At 41.2% G+C, this 23175-nt stretch overlaps 1 protein-coding gene across 6 annotated transcripts in view; it reads left to right on the forward strand.

Annotated features, from left to right (window-relative positions):
* Positions 1 to 22894, forward strand: part of LOC309509718 (uncharacterized protein) — a 47888-nt gene extending 24994 nt beyond the window's left edge. For 3 of the 6 annotated variants that reach the window (XM_082184527.1, XM_082184528.1, XM_082184531.1), the window contains 14 exons: positions 4609 to 4717; positions 4836 to 4883; positions 5428 to 5475; positions 5582 to 6149; positions 6238 to 6306; positions 6639 to 6686; positions 6874 to 6954; positions 7752 to 7922; positions 8105 to 9085; positions 9192 to 9479; positions 15640 to 15781; positions 16265 to 16437; positions 20208 to 20422; positions 21223 to 22894. In XM_082184527.1, coding sequence (XP_082040653.1) covers positions 6922 to 6954; positions 7752 to 7922; positions 8105 to 9085; positions 9192 to 9197 — 1191 coding nt within the window. In that variant the 5' untranslated portion in view covers positions 4609 to 4717; positions 4836 to 4883; positions 5428 to 5475; ... (2 more) ...; positions 6639 to 6686; positions 6874 to 6921 and the 3' untranslated portion in view covers positions 9198 to 9479; positions 15640 to 15781; positions 16265 to 16437; positions 20208 to 20422; positions 21223 to 22894. Of the gene's footprint in view, positions 1 to 2771; positions 2990 to 3408; positions 3498 to 4495; positions 4718 to 4835; positions 4884 to 5427; positions 5476 to 5581; positions 6150 to 6237; positions 6307 to 6638; positions 6687 to 6869; positions 6955 to 7751; positions 7923 to 8104; positions 9086 to 9191; positions 9480 to 15639; positions 15782 to 16264; positions 16438 to 20207; positions 20423 to 21222 lie in introns of those variants that run through there. The other 3 variants (XM_082184529.1, XM_082184532.1, XM_082184530.1) reach the window with 3 other exon arrangements.
* The last annotated feature ends 281 nt before the right edge of the window (positions 22895 to 23175 follow it).

Raw genomic sequence — 23175 nt, forward strand, 5'->3', positions numbered from 1 at the left:
TCGCGTCTCAGATGAGTATGTGCGCGGAGAGTTTGTGTGTGTGTGTGTGCTCGCGTCTCAGATGAGTATGTGCGCGGAGAGTTTGTGTGTGTGCTCGCGTCTCAGATGAGTATGTGCGCGAGTTTGTGTGTGTGTGCTCGCGTCTCAGATGAGTAGGCTATGTGCGTGGAGAGTTTGTGTGTGTGTGTGCTCGCGTCTCAGATGAGTATGTGCGCGGAGAGTTTGTGTGTGTGTGTGTGTGCTCGCGTCTCAGATGAGTATGTGCGCGAGTTTGTGTGTGTGTGCTCGCGTCTCAGATGAGTATGTGCGCGAGTTTGTGTGTGTGCTTGCGTCTCAGATGAGTGTGCGCGGAGAGTTTGTGTGTGTGTGCTCGCGTCTCAGATGAGTATGTGCGCGAGTTTGTGTGTGTGTGTGCTTGCGTCTCAGATGAGTGTGCGCGGAGAGTTTGTGTGTGCGTGCTCGCGTCTCAGATGAGTATGTGCGCGAGTTTGTGTGTGTGTGTGTGCTTGCGTCTCAGATGAGTGTGCGCGGAGAGTTTGTGTGTGTGTGCTCGCGTCTCAGATGAGTGTGCGCGAGTTTGTGTGTGTGTGTGCTCGCGTCTCGGGAGTATGTGCGCGGAGAGTTTGTGTGTGTGTGTGTGCTCGCGTCTCAGATGAGTATGTGCGCGGAGAGTTTGTGTGTGTGTGCTCGCGTCTCAGATGAGTATGTGCGCGGAGAGTTTGTGTGTGTGTGTGTGCTCGCGTCTCAGATGAGTATGTGCGCGAGTTTGTGTGTGTGTTCGCGTCTCAGATGAGTGTGCGCGGAGAGTTTGTGTGTGCGTGCTCGCGTCTCAGATGAGTATGTGCGCGGAGAGTTTGTGTGTGTGTGTGCTCGCGTCTCAGATGAGTATGTGCGCGGAGAGTTTGTGTGTGTGTGCTTGCGTCTCAGATGAGTATGTGCGCGAGTTTGTGTGTGTGTTCGCGTCTCAGATGAGTGTGCGCGGAGAGTTTGTGTGTGCGTGCTCGCGTCTCAGATGAGTGTGCGCGGAGAGTTTGTGTGTGTGTGCTCGCGTCTCAGATGAGTATGTGCGCGAGTTTGTGTGTGTGTGTGCTTGCGTCTCAGATGAGTGTGCGCGGAGAGTTTGTGTGTGTGTGCTCGTGTCTCAGATGAGTATGTGCGCGAGTTTGTGTGTGTGTGCTCGCGTCTCAGATGAGTGTGCGTGGAGAGTTTGTGTGTGTGTGCTCGCGTCTCAGATGAGTGTGCGCGAGTTTGTGTGTGTGTGTGCTCGCGTCTCGGGAGTATGTGCGCGGAGAGTTTGTGTGTGTGTGTGTGCTCGCGTCTCAGATGAGTATGTGCGCGGAGAGTTTGTGTGTGTGTGTGCTCGCGTCTCAGATGAGTATGTGCGCGGAGAGTTTGTGTGTGTGTGCTCGCGTCTCAGATGAGTATGTGCGCGAGTTTGTGTGTGTGTGCTCGCGTCTCAGATGAGTGTGCGTGGAGAGTTTGTGTGTGTGTGCTCGCGTCTCAGATGAGTGTGCGCGAGTTTGTGTGTGTGTGTGCTCGCGTCTCGGGAGTATGTGCGCGGAGAGTTTGTGTGTGTGTGTGCTCGCGTCTCAGATGAGTGTGCGCGAGTTTGTGTGTGTGTGTGTGTGTGTGCTCGCGTCTCAGATGAGTATGTGCGCGGAGAGTTTGTGTGTGTGTGCTCGCGTCTCAGATGAGTATGTGCGCGAGTTTGTGTGTGTGTGCTCGCGTCTCAGATGAGTATGTGCGTGGAGAGTTTGTGTGTGTGTGCTCGCGTCTCAGATGAGTATGTGCGTGGAGAGTTTGTGTGTGTGTGCTCGCGTCTCAGATGAGTATGTGCGCGGAGAGTTTGTGTGTGTGTGTGTGCTTGCGTCTCAGATGAGTATGTGCGCGAGTTTGTGTGTGTGTTCGCGTCTCAGATGAGTATGTGCGCGGAGAGTTTGTGTGTGTGTGCTCGCGTCTCAGATGAGTATGTGTGCGGAGAGTTTGTGTGTGTGTGCTCGCGTCTCAGATGAGTATGTGTGCGGAGAGTTTGTGTGTGTGCTCGTGTCTCAGATGAGTATGTGTGCGGAGAGTTTGTGTGTGTGTGTGCTCGCGTCTCAGATGAGTATGTGTGCGGAGAGTTTGTGTGTGTGTGCTCGCGTCTCAGATGAGTATGTGCGCGGAGAGTTCCGCGCGTCTCGTGTGTGTAGAGTTTGCGTGTGTGTGTGTGCGTGAGCGACTTTAGATGTGACGTTGTGCATTTCATATAGTTGGAGCATTCAGCAGTCTACATGTATGTGTGACTACTTAGTATGTGTATGCAAGCGTTTTATGTGTCCGTGAATGAAGTTCGATTTAGGCCCTAGACGGCGCCTCATATCTATTTGTTCTGGTGAAATCACAACATATAATGCACACAAAGTGTCCCTGCTTGATATACAACCACTGATGAGCATAATCGGTTTAAAAAAACAAACAAAAAACAACCTACGAATGCGGATTAGAACCCAAAACCTCTGACACTCTTGACTAAAGTTCAAGTTCAGCTGCAGTGTTCCTCTTCGGGTAAGTCTAGTATTTTAATGCCAACTGAAAATCTTGCATATCAAGTACGAAGTATATCAAGTATATTTATATGAGGCTATACTATGTGTGTTAAATATTTCTGCTCAGTGTCAGATATTTCTCTGTTTTGTAAAAGTCTATTATATATATATATATATAAATAATATGAGAAGACAAAATTTTGATCTTAAGTGTTTTCGGCTACATCAGCAAAAAAAATTATTTAATCAGAAATCAGAAAATCTTTTTCAGAAAACACACACAGATATTATTTTTTTGATAAAGTGTGTGCAGTTTCGTTTTCTTAAGTACCGGTTTAAGAACCGTTTAAGCACCGGAACCGTTTGAAAAATACCGAGTAGGTACTGGTATCGGATAAAACCCAACCAATACCCAACCCTACTGAACATGCAGAAAATGTTTCCAGTCCATCAACAACTTCCACGTAAGGCTTTACAAGTTTTTTTTTAGTTTTTTTTTATCATTTTTAACAATAGTTTTAAATGGTTCGCATGAAAATTTTGACATAGTTTAATCATCTTAAATAGTTCCTAGAAATGTTTGGTTTTACTCACACTAAACACACAAAGAGTTTAGGACAACATTTTAAGATTGATTCACCATTCAGTTTTCATTGCTCTATATAAATCTTTATCCAACATACACATTCTGTCCTGAATTCTCTTTTGTGTTTACTGGAAGTAGGTTAGAGAGGTTTATACTGTAATATAATAATATAAAAAAAAATATATATATATATTTTTTTTTTATGTGACCAGTCAGTTTATAAAAAGTCATGACATATTAACCCTTCTATAGCTTATAAGTAAAATGTTCAAAAATGTGATCCACGTTGTGTTTTAGAGTGGAAGGATTGCAGGTGGATAGAAGTATATCACTTAGAATGGGACTGATGTTGGATGTCAACAAGTCTGTGTTCAACAGCCGTTTGGGTAATTACACATTAGAAATTTTAACATATAGGGTCCTATCTTGCACCCAGCGCAATTGACTTTGTACAGCGACGCATGTATCATTCCTATTTTGCACCCGACGCACAGCGGACTTTTCCCTCCACAGACGCACGTCGGTTAACTAAGAAATACACTTGCGCTCCCGGGGACGGTTCAGCGCAAAGAGGAGGCGTGTTCCGGCGCAAACGTTCCCTCATGCTATTTTGCAGGTTTAGAAAACAATTCCGCCACTGACCGAAAAAATCTAGTTTAAAGTCAGTGGCGTGTTGCACATGTTATTCATATGCTATTTTAAGGGTGTTTTTTTAAGTAAGCAAGCATTTTAAGTAAGTATGCTTGGCCATAATCAATGTAGCGTGTGCACAACGCGCACTTTGATTCTCTCATCTACACAGAAGCAGCAGTTTTCATTTTTGCAAATCATACATTATTACGATAGATAGATAGATAGATAGATAGATAGATAGATAGATAGTTTATTATAAAAGCATAAATCTAGCTTACACATTTACCCAAATTATCATACGCCTGTTTAACCGAAGCTAATTTGTGTGTGTTTCTCCATCCCCAATGTCACTTCTCTGTGTTTTACGGCCCTGACGAGAACGTCGGTCTCCTCGGCTGTGAACCGCTCCTGGCGCGCGTCTGGCAAATCTGCCGTTATAATAGCAATCCGCCATGGAACAAGCGCGCCTGCTCTTAAAGGGAATGTGAGATGACGCTCTGATTGGTTTATTTCACGTTACGCCCAAACCACACCTATGAGTAATGAAGCTGCTTCAGACCAACACATTTTAGATTTGCGTCGGAGAGTCATTTATCCCGCCGGTATAATAGCAACAGCGCCGAGACCCGCCCACAAAGTTACTTGTGTTTCACGCTTGATACTTGCGTTTCAGATCGTTAAAATAGGACCCCTTATTTTATAATTGTACATTATAAGCACTTTGAAAAAAAACTTTTTTTTCCTTGTTTAGTTCTACCATTGAAGAAAATAACAGCACAACTCAATGTTCCTGCAAAGAGGTTCGATGAACTCTTAAGAGAGACATTTCCTCAATTAAAAAAAAAAGATTTCTGATTTCTGCAGGGTAGATCGCCACAGAACAGTGCATGTTTTGCCTGTTTAATTAAGGACACCACGGGATGTCAAAATGTACCCTGACATGGGACGATCTGCACTGTATTTAAGGCCAAAGGTACAAATCTTACATTTTTTAACTTTGTGAACATGAGAAGTGCTTGAGAAATGGTCAATTTGTTTTATAGTATTGACGTTGTAGCTTACATAAAATCAATGTTTATGATGTTTGTAAGGTAGACCTTGAGGATAGTGAACCTGAGTGCAGAGTTGTCATGGAACAGGTTTGTTGTGTCTTCCTTTTTCTCTACATTTTTCAGTTGCCAATAACAAAAGAATTGTCTGATCTGGGAGCACTTGCAGTTTTAGTTTATTTCCCCCCATGTAGTCAATAATTTTATCCTTTCAAGTTGTCATTTGATAATCAAAATGACGCATTTAAACTTTTTGTTCATTTTTTCCTGACTTTAAATAGCTTGAATTGCTTCATTTAGTAAACACGGATGTATGAATATGCAAATGTCCTTGCCTACATTCATACACTTGGAGTACCTGATCCACAAGGTTTAATATAGTAAATGACACATGATGGCAAGTGGAAATATTGGTTTAATTAATCCATATATGTTTGAGCCTGAAAGTGATTCAAAAGAAGAGCAAGAGTGAATTATACAGGCTTGTCTACAAGTCCATGTATCAGAATGATCGCTCTCTACAATGTCAGATACATATAGTATGTCATGATTACACACATAATGTTGGCTTGACTGTGTTATCAAACAGCTAATAAAGTGTTGTTAATTTTACAAACCGTTATTGTGATTTAAGGTTGACCTTGAGGACATTGATTCAGAACCAGAGAGCAATGTTATACAGGTTTGTTTTATAAATTTCACAATGGGCCCTCATTTGGCATTGAATTCTTGTATATTACATCTGTATATAACTGGCTTGTTGTACTTCTTTCTGTCATTGTTATTAGGAGGACTTAGAGGGGAGTCATGGAAGTCATTCAGAGTCAGAGGATAGCATCATAGCACAGATATTTTAAGGAAAAACAAAACCCTCTTTGCATGTTGATCATGTACAATAAAATGTTAATTTCCGTAACGTGCTCCAAGTAGTAAAAATTGTACATAAACAAAATGTAAGTATGACAGCATATGATAACAATTTTTATCTTGTATCTGTAATTTGTATTGAAATAATGATCAAGTGTAGCATTAGTTCTGGCAGGTCATGTTAGTCAAGCTCGCACTGGCTGAGTCTCAGCTGACCTACGTGTAGGAGTACGATTCCCATCACATTTTAAAATGAATACATGCTATTCACTGTGGAACAATAAGTTTTTCTTTACTGTTTATGAACGGAATGGTTATGAAATGCATTGATCTACTCTGACTTCTTAGTGTATTATTCCTAGTGTTAAGGTCAAATGAAATGGTAGTGATTTTAAAAGGTTCAATATTGTGAAACATTCTGTCGAACATGCAACTTTCTCTTTTAAGGAGGACCAGACGGTGAGCCATGAGGACAGTAACGCTTTACAGGTTGTTGTCATGTACCGTACACTTTGTTAAAATGTTAAAACATGAAGTTCTTTTGATATTACTTTGAATGCTTTTGGAATTGTTTTAGGAATGGAGGGCTTTACGGCAACAGCAAGATGAAGAATATGCTCTGTCCCTAAGAACTGATCAAGATAAAGTATGTTTATTTTTGGGGGACATTAAATGTAATAATAACAACTTAATCATTATTGATTAATTTCAAGTATTGAATGTATGGCATGACTTTTTTTATTTCAAGTATGACATGACTTCCACATTTTTTTCCTTGACCTCGGTAATGTTAGTAAAAACAATTGCATCAAAAGTGATCATAAAACACTGAGTTTATTACTTATTTATTCATTTATTATTATAGTCTCCATAATTTCTCATTAGAAGTGTAATTACAAGCAACACTCTTTTCAAACAGGTCTCTAAACATTCATTACACGTTTCTTAAATCCAGTGTAATTTTTCCTATAACAACAGGATCAGAGGATCCGTGAAGAGGAAGAAAATGAACAGAAACGTTTAAAGGTAGGACTTTTGTATTAGCTTATCATAATGTTGTATTTTTCAGAATTCAGTTTTAATAGCAATAGCAATGGTGTTGATGTTGAATTTTGCACATGGTTTGTCTTATAGCATATTAAAAACACCACATAGACATTTTCACCACAGGGGTACTTTGTTTTTTCGTTCATCAATTATCTGCAAAAGTTAGAGTCCCTGAGGAACCCGCTGATGGCATTTTCCTGGTAATTCCATCAAAATGAGAAGATTTCAACCATCTGATCTTATGCAGGTAAGAACGGTTTAATACGTAAGGGATAATCCATGGCTAGCCGTGCATTAAGCAATTGAAATGCATGTCGTGGAGGCAAAGAACCGCTTATAATTATATATTTGCCAGCATTGACAACTTTAAAGCTGTTATTGATGTTAACAGCGCAGTAATTGACTGGAAGATAATTTTTTTGATTGAACATAGCACATAAATGAACAGCAACAACTTGACAGTGACGTACACATAAGAGGAGACCCAGTAATGGCTATATACAACAAACATACAAAAAAACCCAGCTTAAGCTGAAGCTATAGATGTGGTAGTTTAAACATGTACGGTGGTAAGGTAAAGCAATAGGTTCATGAATTGCAATAGTATTAAGTACATTTCCGGGTATTTTGGAAAAAAATATAGATGAGTAATAGACAATAGACATCAATACAATTTAAAACAACAGCAACAACAATAATAATAATAGTAGTATTAGTCGAAGTAGGAGTGAAACAGTGGCAGTAGCAGTAGGCTAATAAGTAATAATAATAAATAATGATATCTATTAATGATATCAGTAATATCATCTCGATTTTATACATTTTGGACCAGTCAATGAAACGATTGCAATGTAACCCCCTAGAAATAGCAATGTAACCCCCTAGTTGCTGAGAAATATAATGTAGCGATTCAGAGCCTGGTATAATTGACATTTATTCAATGCAGTAAACCATATAAAACCTTATGCAACATTGTTATATTAGTGTGAAATATAATTTTTATGACCGGTACATTTTTAGAGGTAAACGTTTTTGGGTTTTCAGGTCCTCTTTGACTATGTTGGATCCCATACCTGTGCGACAGAGTTTTTCATCATCCGAGAAATTACATCAGCCCTGTCAGTTATGAGCACTGCCACAGGAACACTTCTGGACCACAACATGACTTATCCATTGAATAGCCATGTTCAACGGTTGCACATGGAAGATATTCAGGTGAAAATAGCCTCATTTATATTTCTGACTGTCAGATTTTGGTTGTTTTGAATGCATTTAAGAAGCACCCAAACAGTACTTGGGTAACACTGTACAATAAGGTAATTAATGACTGAATTATAATTTTTGGGTGAGCTAACCCTTTAATCTTAAAAACCAATACTGCAACTTCACTATTACAGACTGTTCCTTCAACCACATCAGAACATTCAACGTCACCTTCTCCAGAACATTCAACGCCACCTTCTCCGGAACATTCAGCGTCACCTTCTCCGGAACATTCAGCGTCACCTTCTCCAGAACATTCAACGCCACCTTCTCCGGAACATTCAACGCCACCTTCTCCGGAACATTCAACGTCACCTTCTCCGGAACATTCAGCGTCACCTTCTCCGGAACATTCAGCGTCACCTTCTCCGGAACATTCAGCGTCACCTTCTCCGGAACATTCAGCGTCACCTTCTCCGGAACATTCAGCGCCACCTTCTCCGGAACATTCAGCGCCACCTTCTCCGGAACATTCAGCGCCACCTTCTCCGGAACATTCAGCGCCACCTTCTCCGGAACATTCAGCGCCACCTTCTCCGGAACATTCAGCGCCACCTTCTCCGGAACATTCAGCGCCACCTTCTCCGGAACATTCAGCGCCACCTTCTCCGGAACATTCAGCGCCACCTTCTCCGGAACATTCAGCGCCACCTTCTCCGGAACATTCAGCGCCACCTTCTCCGGAACATTCAGCGCCACCTTCTCCGGAACATTCAACGCCACCTTCTCCGGAACATTCAACGTCACCTTCTCCGGAACATTCAACGTCACCTTCTCCGGAACATTCAACGCCACCTTCTCCGGAACATTCAACGCCTTTCAACGCCACCTTCTCCAGAACATTCAACGCCACCTTCTCCAGAACATTCAACGTCACCTTCTCCAGAACATTCAACGCCACCTTCTCCAGAACATTCAACGCCACCTTCTCCAGAACATTCAGCGCCACCTTCTCCAGAACATTCAACGCCACCTTCTCCAGAACATTCAACGCCACCTTCTCCAGAACATTCAGCGCCACCTTGTCCCGAACATTCACCTTTGTCTTATGCAGAGCCTTCACCTCTGCCTTCTCCTGTGGCATCACCATCAGTGGCATTAGTCTCCACACCAGAGTCAGTGGAGAATGAATATATTTTTTGATGAATTTACATGGTTTAAATATTTTTTAATTTATATGTAGTAAAACAAAACTGACATTTTTTTATTTTCTCTTTTCAGCGTTGACCTCAACAAGTGGACTCTTCACATCAACACCAACATCAAACCAGATCAATGCCACACGAGACAACATCTTGGGAAGTGCCATTCGTGCTTTTCGGCGTCAGCGGTTTGACCCGGAGAAGAAACTCGATGTCATTTTTAGAGATGCTGCTGATACTGCAGAGGGGGCAGCTGATGAGGGTGGTCCCACAAGAGAGTTTTTAACTTTATTGATGAAGGACATACATACCTGTGAGGTTTTTGAAGGTCCTGACTGGCAGAAGACTCTTTCCTGCAATTCGAAAGGTGACTTTTGTCCATTGTTTTGTCCACGTGTAATATACAGTATATGCAATATCACACAAGTAGCCGTCCGATATGTCTGTATATCATCACTGCTGTGATTCGGCCATGATAGGCAATCACAGCTGTGCTGACATACAGACATATCGGACGGCTACTTGTGTGATACTTATGCCGTCAAAATGTTGTATAAAATGCAATATCACACAAGTAGCCGTCCGATATGTCTGTATGTCAGCACAGCTGTGATTGCCTATCATGGCCGAATCACAGCAGTGATGATATACAGACATATCGGACGGCTACTTGTGTGATATTGCATTTTATACAACATTTTGACGGCATAAGTGTGTAAGAAACAACAACGGTGCATCTTTTGTGCAGAACTACTTCCTTCTGCCACGGATTCAAATCTCAAGTTGACAGTTTAAAAGTTGTGGCGTTACTAATTTTAAAACATCACTTACAACTAGTAACGAAACGAACGAACATTGAGTCTCTTCATTGAAGCTTATTGCATTATGCAGAGTACATTATTATGAGAGAGATCGACCAATACTATAGAAATAGAAAGACAGTTCACTCCTATAACTTGTGAATGGGAGAAACTGCAACGCACAGTATGGCGGAATAGTCCCGCCTTCTAAAGTAAAAGAGCCAATCGCTGATTCGTAAAGTCATTGCGTTACTGCAGCTGCTGTTAGAAGTTCCGATTCCCATATAAACCTGAGACTAGTGTTTATGACTGCACATGCGCATTGGCTCGTCTAGCCTGAAAAATAATCTATTTGAGCATAAGGAACAACATTTATGGGACACTTCATGTCAAATTGTGTTGCCTATTTGAAATATGTAATTTAATTGGAAGTTCGGCTAGCAGTTTTTGAGATACCATGATTCCCCCATTCAAATAGATAGGACTTGGTCTTGGATGACCGATGTAATGATGTGGAGGATGCAGAAGAATCCATTCGCAGCTTTATTAGAATAATCAACAGACAGGGTAAAACAGGGGCAGACTGAACAACGGAGATGATCTCAGAGCAGAAGTAGATAACAGGCAAGGGTCGAGGCAGGTGGCAGGAATCACAGTCCAATGAACAATCCAGGTCGAGACAGGCAGCAGAACAATCAGAGGTCGATATAACAGTCCGAGTCGAGGTAGGCAGCAGAACAATCAGAGGTCGATATAACAGTCCGAGTCGAGGTAGGCAGCAGAAGAATCAGAGGTCGATATAACAGTTCGAGTCGAGGTAGGCAGCAGAACAATCAGAGGTCGATATAACAGTCCGAGTCGAGGTAGGCAGCAGAAGAATCAGAGGTCGATATAACAGTCCGAGTCGAGGTAGGCAGCAGAACAATCAGAGGTCGATATAACAGTCCGAGTCGAGGTAGGCAGCAGAAGAATCAGAGGTCGATATAACAGTCCGAGTCGAGGTAGGCAGCAGAAGAATCAGAGGTCGATATAACAGTCCGAGTCGAGGTAGGCAGCAGAACAATCAGAGGTCGATATAACAGTCCGAGTCGAGGTAGGCAGCAGAACAATCAGAGGTCGATATAACAGTCCGAGTCGAGGTAGGCAGCAGAACAATCAGAGGTCGATATAACAGTCCGAGTCGAGGTAGGCAGCAGAAGAATCAGAGGTCGATATAACAGTTCGAGTCGAGGTAGGCAGCAGAAGAATCAGAGGTCGATATAACAGTTCGAGTCGAGGTAGGTAGCAGAAGAATCAGAGGTCGATATAACAGTTCGAGTCGAGGTAGGCAGCAGAAGAATCAGAGGTCGATATAACAGTTCGAGTCGAGGTAGGCAGCAGAACAATCAGAGGTCGATATAACAGTTCGAGTCGAGGTAGGCAGCAGAAGAATCAGAGGTCGATATAACAGTCCGAGTCGAGGTAGGCAGCAGAACAATCAGAGGTCGATATAACAGTTCGAGTCGAGGTAGGCAGCAGAAGAATCAGAGGTCGATATAACAGTTCGAGTCGAGGTAGGCAGCAGAAGAATCAGAGGTCGATATAACAGTTCGAGTCGAGGTAGGCAGCAGAAGAATCAGAGGTCGATATAACAGTTCGAGTCGAGGTAGGCAGCAGAACAATCAGAGGTCGATATAACAGTTCGAGTCGAGGTAGGCAGCAGAACAATCAGAGGTCGATATAACAGTTCGAGTCGAGGTAGGCAGCAGAAGAATCAGAGGTCGATATAACAGTCCGAGTCGAGGTAGGCAGCAGAACAATCAGAGGTCGATATAACAGTTCGAGTCGAGGTAGGCAGCAGAAGAATCAGAGGTCGATATAACAGTTCGAGTCGAGGTAGGCAGCAGAAGAATCAGAGGTCGATATAACAGTTCGAGTCGAGGTAGGCAGCAGAAGAATCAGAGGTCGATATAACAGTTCGAGTCGAGGTAGGCAGCAGAAGAATCAGAGGTCGATATAACAGTCCGAGTCGAGGTAGGCAGCAGAACAATCAGAGGTCGATATAACAGTTCGAGTCGAGGTAGGCAGCAGAACAATCAGAGGTCGATATAACAGTTCGAGTCGAGGTAGGCAGCAGAACAATCAGAGGTCGATATAACAGTTCGAGTCGAGGTAGGCAGCAGAACAATCAGAGGTCGATATAAGTTCGAGTCGAGGTAGGCAGCAGAAGAATCAGAGGTCGATATAACAGTTCGAGTCGAGGTAGGCAGCAGAACAATCAGAGGTCGATATAACAGTTCGAGTCGAGGTAGGCAGCAGAACAATCAGAGGTCGATATAACAGTCCGAGTCGAGGTAGGCAGCAGAAGAATCAGAGGTCGATATAACAGTTCGAGTCGAGGTAGGCAGCAGAAGAATCAGAGGTCGATATAACAGTTCGAGTCGAGGTAGGCAGCAGAAGAATCAGAGGTCGATATAACAGTTCGAGTCGAGGTAGGCAGCAGAACAATCAGAGGTCGATATAACAGTTCGAGTCGAGGTAGGCAGCAGAACAATCAGAGGTCGATATAACAGTCCGAGTCGAGGTAGGCAGCAGAAGAATCAGAGGTCGATATAACAGTCCGAGTCGAGGTAGGCAGCAGAAGAATCAGAGGTCGATATAACAGTCCGAGTCGAGGTAGGCAGCAGAAGAATCAGAGGTCGATATAACAGTCCGAGTCGAGGTAGGCAGCAGAACAATCAGAGGTCGATATAACAGTCCGAGTCGAGGTAGGCAGCAGAAGAATCAGAGGTCGATATAACAGTCCGAGTCGAGGTAGGCAGCAGAAGAATCAGAGGTCGATATAACAGTCCGAGTCGAGGTAGGCAGCAGAAGAATCAGAGGTCGATATAACAGTTCGAGTCGAGGTAGGCAGCAGAACAATCAGAGGTCGATATAACAGTTCGAGTCGAGGTAGGCAGCAGAACAATCAGAGGTCGATATAACAGTCCGAGTCGAGGTAGGCAGCAGAAGAATCAGAGGTCGATATAACAGTTCGAGTCGAGGTAGGCAGCAGAAGAATCAGAGGTCGATATAACAGTCCGAGTCGAGGTAGGCAGCAGAAGAATCAGAGGTCGATATAACAGTCCGAGTCGAGGTAGGCAGCAGAACAATCAGAGGTCGATATAACAGTTCGAGTCGAGGTAGGCAGCAGAAGAATCAGAGGTCGATATAACAGTTCGAGTCGAGGTAGGCAGCAGAAGAATCAGAGGTCGATATAACAGTTCGAGTCGAGGTAGGCAGCAGAAGAATCAGAGGTCGATATAACAGTTCGAGTCGAGGTAGGCAGCAGAAGAATCAGAGGTCGATATAACAGTCCGAGTCGAGGTAGGCAGCAGAAGAATCAGAGGTCGATATAACAGTCCGAGTCGAGGTAGGCAGCAGAACAATCAGAGGTCGATATAACAGTTCGAGTCGAGGTAGGCAGCAGAAGAATCAGAGGTCGATATAACAGTTCGAGTCGAGGTAGGCAGCAGAACAATCAGAGGTCGATATAACAGTTCGAGTCGAGGTAGGCAGCAGAACAATCAGAGGTCGATATAACAGTCCGAGTCGAGGTAGGCAGCAGAAGAATCAGAGGTCGATATAACAGTTCGAGTCGAGGTAGGCAGCAGAAGAATCAGAGGTCGATATAACAGTTCGAGTCGAGGTAGGCAGCAGAACAATCAGAGGTCGATATAACAGTTCGAGTCGAGGTAGGCAGCAGAACAATCAGAGGTCGATATAACAGTTCGAGTCGAGGTAGGCAGCAGAAGAATCAGAGGTCGATATAACAGTCCGAGTCGAGGTAGGCAGCAGAACAATCAGAGGTCGATATAACAGTCCGAGTCGAGGTAGGCAGCAGAAGAATCAGAGGTCGATATAACAGTCCGAGTCGAGGTAGGCAGCAGAACAATCAGAGGTCGATATAACAGTCCGAGTCGAGGTAGGCAGCAGAACAATCAGAGGTCGATATAACAGTCCGAGTCGAGGTAGGCAGCAGAAGAATCAGAGGTCGATATAACAGTCCGAGTCGAGGTAGGCAGCAGAAGAATCAGAGGTCGATATAACAGTTCGAGTCGAGGTAGGCAGCAGAACAATCAGAGGTCGATATAACAGTTCGAGTCGAGGTAGGCAGCAGAACAATCAGAGGTCGATATAACAGTCCGAGTCGAGGTAGGCAGCAGAAGAATCAGAGGTCGATATAACAGTTCGAGTCGAGGTAGGCAGCAGAAGAATCAGAGGTCGATATAACAGTCCGAGTCGAGGTAGGCAGCAGAAGAATCAGAGGTCGATATAACAGTTCGAGTCGAGGTAGGCAGCAGAAGAATCAGAGGTCGATATAACAGTTCGAGTCGAGGTAGGCAGCAGAAGAATCAGAGGTCGATATAACAGTTCGAGTCGAGGTAGGCAGCAGAACAATCAGAGGTCGATATAACAGTGCGAGTCGAGGTAGGCAGCAGAAGAATCAGAGGTCGATATAACAGTCCGAGTCGAGGTAGGCAGCAGAAGAATCAGAGGTCGATATAACAGTTCGAGTCGAGGTAGGCAGCAGAAGAATCAGAGGTCGATATAACAGTTCGAGTCGAGGTAGGCAGCAGAACAATCAGAGGTCGATATAACAGTTCGAGTCGAGGTAGGCAGCAGAACAATCAGAGGTCGATATAACAGTCCGAGTCGAGGTAGGCAGCAGAACAATCAGAGGTCGATATAACAGTTCGAGTCGAGGTAGGCAGCAGAACAATCAGAGGTCGATATAACAGTCCGAGTCGAGGTAGGCAGCAGAACAATCAGAGGTCGATATAACAGTTCGAGTCGAGGTAGGCAGCAGAAGAATCAGAGGTCGATATAACAGTTCGAGTCGAGGTAGGCAGCAGAAGAATCAGAGGTCGATATAACAGTTCGAGTCGAGGTAGGCAGCAGAACAATCAGAGGTCGATATAACAGTCCGAGTCGAGGTAGGCAGCAGAACAATCAGAGGTCGATATAACAGTTCGAGTCGAGGTAGGCAGCAGAACAATCAGAGGTCGATATAAACAATCCAAAGTCAGTAACAGTTCAGCAAACACAGGAAAAACCGCTCAGAAATTGTAAGCGGCATGATGGGATGTTGAGTTTGTAATGGTTAATATTCTGGTGAAAGTGTCCTATAGTGGTGAAGAGGAGGTGAAGTGGAAGCCTGCTCTGTAACAACCGAAATGGATTGCCTGGATTTCTCATGACAACAACACTAGTAAATGCATTTGTCAGTTGTGTCTTATGGTTGTTTAAAGTAAAAACCAATTACGTACAACCTAGTAGTTTCAGTCCCTTTCAATATAAAATTCCTTGCGACTCACTCATAAAGACAGTATTTGCCACCATCTAATGGCGTAATAAAGTAACTTTTACTCTAACTTTTAACTTTTACCCTTCACTACGGACCTTTTCTCAATACCAAATACTGCATATTAGTGATGTAAAATATTATTTATTGAACAATAATATTTAAATTAACAACAATAGCCAAAAGTATAAGATTGTACAATAGGAAATAAACTCAAGCAATCAATTAGGTCAAAATTACAAAAGTAGTGCTATAGTTAGTACTGGATTTAATTAAATAAATAACCGCTATCTACATAAGAGCCAGCAACAAATTCCAGAAAGACTGTGTGTGGGTGTGTGTGTGTATATATATATATATATAATACACACACAGATGCATATGTTTGTCTATTTGTGTTGCAGCTTTGTACGACAGTATGTACAAGCAAGTTGGACGAATTACTTCTTTTCTGAGCGACTATTTCTTCAAGTGTGCAACCTTAAGCCTCCTGCACCAAACACTGAAGAGATGGTCGACTATGAGTTCAGAGAGAAGATGAAGGCGGTAAGATTTTTGCAATCCTTTTTAAAAATTACTAATGCCCATATCAAAGGCATTTTGTGCCATTTGTCGTGTAAATTCATATTTTTGTTTCAGTGTCAAGCTGTTGTTACAGTAGTCATTGCACTGTAGAGATGCGGAGATCAGCTGTAACATAACCTGCATTTGCTGTTGAAAATAAATCATCCAACCGCCACCCCCATGCACTTATGAATTTCTCTGATTTAGATATCCACACCCAACCTGCCCGTTGTCATTCTTTTCTGCACTTTTTTCCTCACTTACAATACATATCATGTTCACCCACACAGTTAGTACCAAATAGAGTTTCAGTAATTGCAGAATTATGTCGACGACAATATAACTGTGTATACTATGATGAAGAGAGAACTCTGAAGTATGCAGTTTATTAACTCCATTCCTAGGGACCATTATGTGAATCCATTGGTTGTACACTTACTCTATCTTAAATGCCTTATGATTTAGATCCAATCGGCACAGAGTGTTGCTGAAGCACAGAAGGCCATCACAGGAGCTGCTGACGAACTGGCAATGTTGGGGTCACTGCGGCATATTCAGACCTTAGAGGACAGAGATGATATGGTGGTAGCAGCAACAAACTTCTGGCTGGAGAGCAGGTTGAGGGATTCTGTGGAACAGTGAGTTTCTGAATATAGCCTACTAATGTCTTAACTTCAGTTATACAACCAGAATTAAGGCTTTTGAAAGTCAAAGACTCTGACTCTGCACACAATGACTGATTGCAACTAGAAAGTCCATGTAACTAATATAAAATGGATTCAAAGCAGAAAAACCATGCATATATATATATATACAGGTGAAACTCGAAAAATTTGAATATCGTGCAAAAGTTATAATTTTGAGGATTATGGCTTATAGCTTATGAAAACCCCAAATTCAAAATCCAGAAAATTTGATTACATTAAATCAATTAAAAAAAATAAAAAAAATACAGAAATGTCGGCCCTCTGAAAAGTATAATCATGCATATGTATATAGTTATATATACTAAATATATTAGTTTCACCTTTTAATTTGAATTACTGAAATACATGAACTTTTACACGAGTTTCACCCGTATAAGGTCCAATATGTGGCAATAATACAGGGAGTCGGTTGGTACAAAAATACTATGAAATTGAAGATTAAAATTTAATCTTATTTGTATACAAACACTTAAATTACACACAAGGAAGTTTACACAATAATAAAGTTGTAACATTAACTTTACAATTACATAATTATGGTTCTACTCTAATTAGTTTCTTGAAATATAAACAATGAAATGGTGGCTGTCGTGAAAATAATGAATGTATTCAAATATCTATCTATAAATTACAGAAATGTCTGTGTGTGTGTCTGTTATTCGCATATCTCTCGAACCGTTAGTCCGATGGATTTCAAACTCGACAGGTGTCTTGCTACGGGCACGAGTAAGTGCAGTGCCAAGTTTGGTGTTGTTTCAATGAGAAATACAAAAGATATCGGTAAATATATCGGTAACAGAAGCACTTAGAAGGTTGTGGTTTAAAAATAAACATTCTGACATAAACACTCAGCTACACTGTTTACTTCTGAATATCATATTTTATTCACAGCCATCATTTGTAGTAACTTAGCCTGCTCTCTGAATTCAATGCGTTCACAGTCTCTTTCATTGGCACCAAACCAACAATTACTAAAAACACACACAAAAACTGATTTTGCACGGGCATTTTGCACTAGTACATTAAACTAGATGTACCGCATCGCGGTACAAAATATGACCGCCGCTCAGGCCTGCACTGGCTTTCCACAAAAATAAATGACGTGGAGTAATTTGGCTGTATTGCGTGTTTATGTATATACCTAAAAAAAGTAATAGTATGTGCATGTCTGTCTGTGTGTGTGTGTGTGTGTGTGTGTGTGTGTGTGTGTGTGTGTGTGTGTGTGTGTGTGTGTGTGTGTGTGTGTGTGTGTGTGTGTGTGTATGTGTGTGTGTTTGTGTATGTGTGTGTCTGTGTGTGTATGTATGTGTGCGTACATGTGTGCGCGTGTGTGTGTGTGTGTGTGTCTGTGCGTGTATGTATGTGTGCGTACATGTGTGCGCGTGTGTGTTTGTGTGTGTGTGTCTGTGCATGTGGATTTGTATGTGTGTGTATGGGTGTGTGTCTGTGCGTGTGGATGTCAGTGTGTGTGCATGCTTGCGTTTGTTTGTATTCCTGCATGTGTGTGTGTGACAGTATCATCCTAAACCAGCAACCCTTCGCTCAACAGCACCATCTACAGGCCGATGAGTGTACAGTCACTAAATGTGCACATAAATGAATTTATTTTATACCCCCCCATGGATGAAATTCTACAAAACTTAGCAGAGGATACCCCAGAGCCGATCAGCCCTATACGCACACTACGCAAGGTGCGTAGGGCCCCGCAAATTACTCAAGGCCCCGCTTCCCCTCGTGTCAAAGCGCGTCAATCAATGTTTACAATATCGATGAGAAAATGAAGCGGAACTATCCTTCTGGTCACGAAAAGAGAGAGAAAAAAACACCATGAGAGTTAATTGCGGCAACAGTTCAGGTAGACTTGTGTGCTCTCCTCTCAAAGTTTGATGTCAGCAAAGAACAGTAGGCTAAAGTTAAGTTGATGTGCGTTGATTTATTATGTTTAATAAACGACAAAGGACAACGGTGTTTGTTTATAAACTGCAGCTCGGAAAAGATAACCGCGCTTTCCAGCAGAAACATCTGTTGTGAGTTGGGACCAGTACAATATGGGCGTGATGGCACTCCTCATTATAGTTTTAAAACAAGACGATGATTATCTAGTCGCTAAGTCAAGGTTTAGTTACAACTCTGCACTAATGCAATATGGAAAGCAATGTATTGACATTGACTATTGATAGGCTCCATTGAATTTAAAATGTTGATTGGCTGGAGATTCTGGTCAATATGGATGCACATCCCTCAGTAAATAATAACCATCAAGAATCAAGAGTATCAAGAATTACTTTTATCATTTAAAAACACAGTGACATGCTATGGCGCCATTTATTCATTCACAGGATATGCATTTTTGACATCAATAATTCAATTTGTACTATTTAAAATGTGAATTCTTGATATTAAGAATTAACTTTTTACTAGTAACAATGTCTTCTGATATCAGGAATTACATTTTCACTAGAACTATTAAAGGAGGGATTGTAGTGGGAACACTGGGGTGTCAGGTGTGACTGTGTGGCAATGGCAAATAGTTCATGGCTCACGGGTCAGGTATGAGGGCCCCAAAACAGAATTTTGCTTCTAGTGGGGCTACATGCCCACCAAATTTCATGTTCCCCGGTGCTTCGGTGTCCCTGGTATCGTTGACGAAAAATTCAGTAAGGTGACAAAAAAAAAAAAAAAAAACTTTGACAATCCCTGTATGACCGCTTTCGCTAGCGGCGGTCATAATAAGAGTAGAAAATATGTAACACTTTATTTTAAGGCGTCATCATAGCTACAGGACATGTACTTACTATAGTAATAACAGCAGATTAGGCATAATTTCAAGTAACTAACCCACTGAATGGCTTTTCTGAGGTAAATGTAACATGTGACGTTTACAAGCTGTTTTATTGAATAAATGAATGAGGAATTTATAGACTTGAAACACTGATTGAGCGATTACATGAGACATGATAAATATTTCGGGTAAGATGTTCTGCATATTTTAACATATCTTCATATGTTTAACATGTTATTTCACATTGTAAGTAGTTTTAGAGCATTAGAGAAAAGCGTTTAGGCATTCACATTCACTTCCTGCTGCAGCTTCGTTTGACCTGAGGCGCTACATTGATATGCCACGGTACTTTAAAAAGCGGCAAAACAATATTTATTGTTTGAATTTTCATAAAATGGACAGAATTTGAAAATCTTTTATTGGATGGAAGGCGCTCTACAATCTGGTCATCATCTGAAAACAGCAAAGACTAAAAGATTGATTCTTACGAATTTAGGAATTGATATCAGCTCATTTATTAGAATCAAGAAATCGAGATTTTCTCCCCAGCCCGAGTGTGATAAAATAATAATAATAATAATAATAAAAATAAAAAAATATATACAGATTTTTTTTACCAGAATTATTTCACAAATATATGTGTGTGAGTTGAGTATTATATAATTACGGCATTTTTGGAAAGAATTATTTTTCTTGCATGATATAGTGCCTACTAGGGAGGTCTGTCCAACACTAGACCCCTTATGCCTGGTTCACACCGGATGCGGAAGCGGCGCGGAACGGAAAATCACGCGCGGTCCGGCGCCTTCCTGTTGGCTTCTGCGTCCGGTGTGAACCAGGCCTTAAACTGAAATAATTTGACCATAGCTTGTTTATGCTTGTCCTTTTTTTCCATTTTTTTCTTTTCTTTTTTTTTCAGATTTAAAGAAGGCCTGGAGTGTTTACAGCTTCTGGAACATTTGCAAAAGCATCCCAATCTCTTTAGAGGGGTACTAATGTTTGAGGAGAAGCCACTTACAGCAAGAGATTTGGCTGAGCTCTTTATTCCACAGCTGTCTCCAGTTGGCACCAACAGACGAGCACTGGAGAACAGAATAGTTTGTTTCTGGAGGGATTGGCTCCTAGATGTGGAAGGTAACATTACACAATCTGTTATAAGGTATATGGTTTTATGGATGTCACAAATAACATGCCCTTACGCAATACATGTTTGTTAAAGGGATAGTTAGATAAAAGCCTTTACATGGTTCACTCTTGAGTCATTATTCTTTAAGATACTGCACTGATGCATTTCGGCCATTCAGCCTTCCTCACTGTGTGTCAGGTACGAAATGAGTCACAGGTGTACTGTAGATGTAAATAGTTACTAGGTAGAGATGGGAGAAACCTAAAGGACCATTACATAACTACCTATAATATATCATACCTATAATATAACTATGTAATGTTTATAATGTAACTATTACAAAATATCACAAGCATCAAAGAAAGAAAAAAAGTGACCACCACATCATGTATTTTTTTTCTCTCTTTTTTTTCTTTGATGTTTGTGATTGTACTTTGTATGATATTATAGGTCCCCCTGTAATGGTCCTTTTGGTTTCCTCGATCTCTACTGAGTAACTAATTCCATCTACACCTGTGGCTCACTGCACCTGCCATTAGAAGCTCTGGTTGCTATAGACAGTGTTCTAAGATGTGGACTTAAGACTGCACATGAGCACTGGTTGCCCCATCTGAAAAATGGTTCTTTTAAAAAAAAAAAAATTTAAAAAAATGATTCAAGCATTTAGGGAAAAAAATGCTAATAAATGCCTTTTGAAATGAAGGGATTGTTTTTTGTAAGAAAAAATATCCATATTTAAAGTTTTAAGAACACTAATCATAAATAATCCTTTATAAAAAATAACCTTTTTGGGTTCATTTTTCCTCAGAAGGAGGTTTATCACCTCTTACTCTAAGCCAGGTTTTGGCATTTGCCTCAGGATCGACCTCCATTCCCAGACTGGGTTTCCCAGTAGAAGCTAAATTAGAGTTTCTGCATCAGGAGGAAAATGAGCCAGCCAGGATATTCCCTGAGGCAAACACCTGCGGCATTGTTCCAAGGCTGCCTGTGCATCATAACTATGAAGAATTTGGGGAATATGTGAAGGATGGAATTTTGCAGGCACCCACATTTGGGGTTATCTAGTTGACAGCAAAAACTCCCGTGTTAAATGAACTCTCCTGGGAGTTTATTTGGCTCCAGACTCGAGAGTGTTAAAGTTAATGAGAGAATTAAGTGATTAATTGAGTGATGATTGAGCATTGCATTATTGAAGACACCTGATGTTAACAAGCAGAATCACTGAAGGAGAAAAAGCACAATTTTAAGTCACCATTATGGAGGTCGGCGATTGCTTTAGTTGGCCAGTTGACCCTTACAGTTTTAACTTTAGATTTTGTTTAACTGTTGTAGTTGATTTATAACAGACAGATGAACAAAAAGAAAAGGTGATCAGATATTTTTTTATTTTTAAAGGGATAGTTCACTTTGAAATTAATTTTTGGTATGTTTTAGCTTACCTCAAGGGCATCCAAGATGTAGGTGTCTTTTTTTCCGCAGTAGTTTCAATTTTGATATTTTTAGGTCAAACCGTTCTTGTCTGTCAGTCATATAATGCAGGTCTATGGTCACTGTCTCAAAGAGCATGCACAGAGTCCAAACGAAACCGTAGCCAATGCGACATCTAGTGTATATATCTATACCCGCCCGCGCGCTCAGATCACTTGGACATGGCTGTGTATAAGAGGTAACAACGATATATATACTGTTCGTTTTCTCACACAAACCGCTCGTTTCGTGTCTTAGGCCATCAATGTGTACTTACGACGGGGAATTGTTTAATTTGGACGACGGGGAATTGTTTTAATTTGTACTCTGTGCATGCTCTTTGAGACAGTGACCATAGACCTGCATTATATGACTGACAGACAAGAACGGTTTGACCTAAAAATATCAAAATTGAAACTACTGCGGAAAAAAAGACACCTACATCTTGGATGCCCTTGAAGTAAGCTAAAACATACCAAAAATTAATTTCAAAGTGAACTATCCCTTTAACATAATCAACATTTGACCTGAATCACTGAACTCATTTAGAGAATTAGGTTTACATTGTTGATTACAGCAGCCCTTTGATTCTATAGCATATGATTTTCAACATTTACAGTATAATCAAAAATATTTGGGTTAGGGTTAGGTCCCCTAACCTGGTCCCATTGACTTCCAGAGTAGGAAAAAAAATATACTATGGAAGTCAATGAGAAACTGTCTGGTTACTGACATTCTTCTAAATATCTTCCTTTCTGTTCAGCAGAAGAAAGAAATTCTTACAAGTATATGATGACAGAATTTTCATTTTAAAGTGGAGTATCCCTTTAAGAAATATTTTTGATTATACTGTAAATGTTGAAAATCATATGAAAATCTATACCCTAACTCTAAATTACTACATTGTTTAAATTAATACATTTTTAGCTAACTGTGATTTTGTATATGTACATTTCTAAAATACATTACTCATGTTTCACTGTTTTGTGTATTAATAAAGGTTTCGCCATCAACTTGAGTCTCCTGGAATTGATTTCATTGATGTTCAGTGATAGTGACATTAACTCCACATGTTATTGATGGTTTGTTGATTTTAAAAATGAAAACTGATGCTCATTTTTGCTGCAAGTCTGTTTCTTTAATTATGTTTTGCAGAACCCTGTCATATTAGTAACATGTGTGTTCTTATACAGTTCAAGGACATCAAGCATATGTGAGGTTGGTTTTTGATAAACAAATCTTGAGTTGTAATTCTTCTATCAATCTTGCCCAGTCTGGCCAGTGCGCCTCGTCT

The sequence above is a fragment of the Leuciscus leuciscus genome (genome assembly GCF_965113295.1).
Source record: "Leuciscus leuciscus genome assembly, chromosome: 11".
Taxonomy (NCBI): Eukaryota; Metazoa; Chordata; class Actinopteri; order Cypriniformes; family Leuciscidae; genus Leuciscus; species Leuciscus leuciscus.